The 4,745-nt window shown below is 32.2% G+C and overlaps 1 protein-coding gene across 1 annotated transcript in view; it reads right to left on the bottom strand.

Moving 5' to 3' along the window:
* The window catches only part of LOC132162361 (alpha carbonic anhydrase 2-like), a 2,480-nt gene extending 177 nt beyond the window's left edge, over window positions 1-2,303 (bottom strand). Inside the window, exons 1-5 of the mRNA XM_059572601.1 lie at window positions 2,066-2,303; window positions 1,754-1,971; window positions 812-921; window positions 602-713; window positions 5-16 (exon numbers count right to left, since the gene is read on the bottom strand). Coding sequence (XP_059428584.1) covers window positions 5-16; window positions 602-713; window positions 812-921; window positions 1,754-1,971; window positions 2,066-2,165 — 552 coding nt within the window. The 5' untranslated portion in view covers window positions 2,166-2,303. The remainder of the gene's footprint in view (window positions 1-4; window positions 17-601; window positions 714-811; window positions 922-1,753; window positions 1,972-2,065) is intronic.
* Window positions 2,304-4,745: the final 2,442 nt, after the last annotated feature.

The raw sequence follows: 4,745 nt of genomic DNA, 5'->3' as shown, positions 1-4,745 counted from the left end.
TTACGCTTCTCATCAACTGAAATCCCAAATTAATAACATGTTAGACAACAAATTTTGAGAGAGCTAGGAAAGCATCTACTGATAAGAATTCATCAGAAATGTGTAGGCATTTTTGGGCTTCATACAATGAAAATGAACAAAGTAAATAAGCTTAATTGTAAAGCCTAAACTGTAATTTTAAAAGTCAAATAATAACTTTACAAACACTTAATTAAACTTTTAAAAATCACACATTTCTAAAAATGACATTTTAAAATCGCAAATTCAAACCGAGCCGAAACAGAAAAATATATTCTAATGATAGCGTGCCCAGAAAAAAATAGTAAAATAAGACCGTACGCGTGTTGACAATGTTTTGCTTTTGTTTAGGTGCATGGGAAGAGCCGTACATCCTAACAACCTTATTTTATTTGGTAACACCCTGGAATTTGTTTGTTTTTTTATATATATATATATAAAAAAAAAAAAAAAAAAAAAAAAAAAAAAAAAAAAAATTGTTTAAACCTTGAGAGGCTTTGCACGTGGCATCGTAAAAATAAAAATAAAGGGAAAAAAAAAGAAACTATTAAATCAAAATTATTGGAGGGTGGTGGGGTTGCACCTTTGAGAGGAAAGCATCGGGTGGGCCAATCTTGTAGAAGAGTCCAACGACAGCAATTTTTTTTACACCTGGGTTCAAGGTTTCGTGTACCATATGAAGCTCCAACTCATACCTAACAATCAAACAAATCATTTTTATATCCAAGTTGTTCAACAATATCTATTATTATTATTATTATTATTATTATTATAGAGAGACAGATCGAGAGACCTCCTGCCATTGATGGAATGCTCAGAAGGGGAGTGCCAGTGGCCTTGCTTGAGAAAGTAATCAGTGCCGTTGATCTGTATTGATCCTGCACGATCACCTATCCAATGTACCTGCACCCATTGACATATATATGTATAATGTATTAGAAACAAAATCTCTACAGCCTGGTACGTGGCCGGCTATGAGATTCTAATATGAATGCATATATGCCTGTCTTTTGGAGGAGGCACTGAATCAATTATAAAAGAAATGTGTGCATTGAAAGAGAGAAATATATAAAAAGAAGAAGAAATGTAAACCCTTCAAGAAAGAGAGATGGAGAAAGAATCTAATAAAAAAAAATGTTGGCATAGGGGAATATGTGGGTTCATACTGGGGGTGGTAATTCGTATTTGTGTGTTGGGTTCGGTCGTGTCAAAGCATAGATATAAGACTAGATAAATCAAACTTAAACCCAACCAATTTAATTAATCGGATTAAACCCTTAAACCTTAACTTTCTAATTTTGTATTGAGTACGTGTCGGATTTACGGATTATGGCAAAAATTAATAATCATTATGTTGTATGTCAAGTTCAGGTCGTCTCAACATACTTCCAGATTAAAAACTAGTTGTAATTTAAAAAACGCATCAATGAAAGTATATGTAACATTATTTTTGGTTTTTAATTAGCAATAAAGACAAAATGGGTAACCCATTGAAGATATTCTAATGAGGGTTTTCTCTTTTCTGGAATTTGGACAGAGAAGTGCTGATGAGAAATCATTGGGAACAAAAACATAAAAAGGAGAAAAAAATATAAGCAGGAAAATAAAAATCATTATCAAAAACAGAAATCAATAAAGTTCAAACCATAGCTGGATGTGTGAAGGTAATGGCAAAGTCATGAAATCATAAAAATAAAAAAAAATTCAAAAAGGTTGTGCAGTTTTGCTTCCTTACAGAAATGTCATGGCCCCTGTTATTGACAGTGGCATTGCAAGACCTGTAATTCCTCTTGAGCTTCCCTAACTTGGGAATCAATTTGACTCTCTCACTTGACATATCTATGGGAGATTGCATGCTTCCATTATTGCAAGACGCCCATTCTTCATGGATTTCTCCCCAATGACGTGGCCCCTTCTCGCTCCCTTCTGCATAATCGAACTCTCTCTCATTTTCTGCACCACATGATTCACATATTAATAAAACGAAAATCGAAAAAAACAAAAACAAAAAACAAAAAACAAGGTACAGGCATGTATATATATATACCAACTTCTTGAGCTGCGGTTGATGTTAGACATGAGAAAAGAACTAGGAAGATTAAAAAGCTTGATATAAAGGCAGCTGGATTCTTCATGATGTTCTTCATATTTTGAAGCCAAAGAGTTTCAAGAAAAGCAGTGGCCGGTGGGAGACAGTGAATGTGTCTGTTGAGGATGTTTGAAAAAAGGGGATCTCTGGCTAGATATATATAGACAAAAATATAGGAGAGCTGGGTTTTTGGAGATGGTAAAATTAACATAAATGGAAAATTTCCGGCATGTTTCCGGGGTACGGGGGTCCGCGTGTGAACGTGAGAATCTAAAACTTAAAAAACACCCGAGAAATAGACGGGATATATAGTCAAAAGACGAGGGAGGTTGTTAGTTGTTCGTATTTGTGAAGGTCAACTCGGAAAATAAACTTATAGATCAATGATCTAAGGGATGACGAAATAATTCCATACATAGTTATGCAAATAACAGCAAATTCATTATACATTTAGGAAAAATAATCATCTTTCGACTCTTTCGACTATTTATATAATAAATTGATGAATTTACCATTAAATTTATGTAAGATGATTAAAAAAATGATTGTGTAAGATGCCACTAATACTAAATAAGAATTTGAAAATTGGGATACTAATGAGTTCAACACTGAACTCACACACATGTATATATGGATAAACCATCTTCTAATTGTCGCATAAAAAAAACAAAACTTTCTACTTCCATTACATGTGTGTCAACAGTATGAAATGTAATAAAATGGGTAAAAAGTGTAGAATTACTCAAAAAATACGCTCATTTTATACTCATTGATGTGTTATGTTTAAAAGGCCTTTTTTTTTTTTTTAAGGTGGCTGATACAAGGAAGTCACTTGTAAAATGAGTGTAAAGAGTAATATTATTCACACACCACGTCAACTTATGTAAAATAAAAGTGATAAATAGGTGTTAAGTGTAATATCACGTCATGTCAACTAAAATAAAATGTCTAGAGGAATGTTAGGCTTAAAAAAATTAAAAAAAAAAAATTAAAATTTACAATATGATGTGGCATAACATGATTGAAAATGAGATAAATTCAAATTTTAAAAAACTTAATTATGTGGTTTTTTTTTATAAAATTTATTTGGAACCCTAAAATTTTTTAATTTTTCTCTTAATCTTTCAAAAGTAACAAATTACTCTTTATAGCATTGCGGTGTAACAAATAAGTTATTCCGTACAAATCTTTTCAAGAGTCAAAATAAAATTTATAAATATATCTTTAAAAATTATAAATGGGGGTAGCTGGCTGGTAAAAGAGTAGATGGGGGTGTGGTGTTGTCCATAGCCAAGACAATTTAATTTGCTCATGTGGCCGTACACGCGGTGTGTAAACAACTCATACGCGTCGTTTTACAGGTTAACAAATTTGACTCTCATTCTCACTTTTGCAAACGAAATTGTATAGCGTGATGATTTACCCCGTTTGTCCGTTTCTAATTCTACCAAACACTCAAAGCTTTGGTTGTGGTTGACAAGGAAATGTTGAAAATCCCACACTTTTCTTTCTTATGAGAAGCTCTTTGAATTTTAGATCTTGTCCGTCATGAATACCTAACCTATTTATTATTAGTATTCTTTTAGAAGAAATTCATATATGAAAATTAGAATTTTTTCTCAATCATATTTCAAACAAATTCTTATAAAGTTGGATATGTTGTTCACGTGACGAAGAATCACTTATAAAACAACTCTCGTTAGTTGTTAGTATTAGTTGTTTTAAATTTTATATATATATATATATATATAAAAATTCTGAGCTTAGGATGAAAGAAAAGCTGTCCACCCAAGCAACCATCCACTTTCGAGTTGTCCGGCACATTAGGAAAGAAGAGAGTAACATGATGATGATAATGCTATAAGTGACGAGACGTCTTCTTATAGAGAACAGGTGTCAGTATTATTTGTCCTCATCAAAAGGTGCGTTGTAAAACAAAGCGGTGTCGCCGTGTCGGGTCTATATAATAAAGTAATAAACTAGATTTACCCATTAATTTACAATTCAATGTATAATGTTTTACTCACAATATATATATATATATATATATTTTAATCTTTTTAATTTGGTCAATGGATCCTACGGCTCTACCAATGTACCATTGATAGAGCCGTAGGATTGCCTCCCTTTTGCTCTTACAAACACAAAAAAAATACCTATAAAAAACAAAAAAAAAAAAAGCATTAAAGAATTTAGAGAAAACAAAACCTAACCCAAGGTGCATCTGAGTTTGGTGACCCGTGTGTGGCAGTGGGTTTTTTTTTTTTTTTGGCCTTTTTTGATTTTTGATCTTTTAAAAAAAAAATTAAAAAAAATAAAAAAAGGTTAAAAAGGGCACTACAATATGGGCTATATTGTTGTATTTATTTTCTTTTTGGTGGACCGTATTGTCATTTTCATTATTGGGCCTATAATGGGCTAGATACTCACTGTAAATATAAATGGAGTTGGCCCATTAGATTTCATTAAGGTTGATGTACTGGTTTTCTCCATACACAAAGATAGAGATGTGGCTATAAGAGAGGTAGGACTGTAATCAAACCGAGTTGAGCCAAGCCAACCTCTAGAATTGTAAGATTGGCTAATTTATGAGAATCCATATTAATGCTGAGCTATGAAATATGTATTTAAGCTTGGC

This window comes from Corylus avellana, chromosome ca9 (assembly GCF_901000735.1).
Source record: "Corylus avellana chromosome ca9, CavTom2PMs-1.0".
NCBI lineage: Eukaryota > Viridiplantae > Streptophyta > Magnoliopsida > Fagales > Betulaceae > Corylus > Corylus avellana.
The sequence above is the reverse complement of the archived record's forward strand: the minus strand, read 5'-3'. Positions and strand labels throughout refer to the sequence as shown.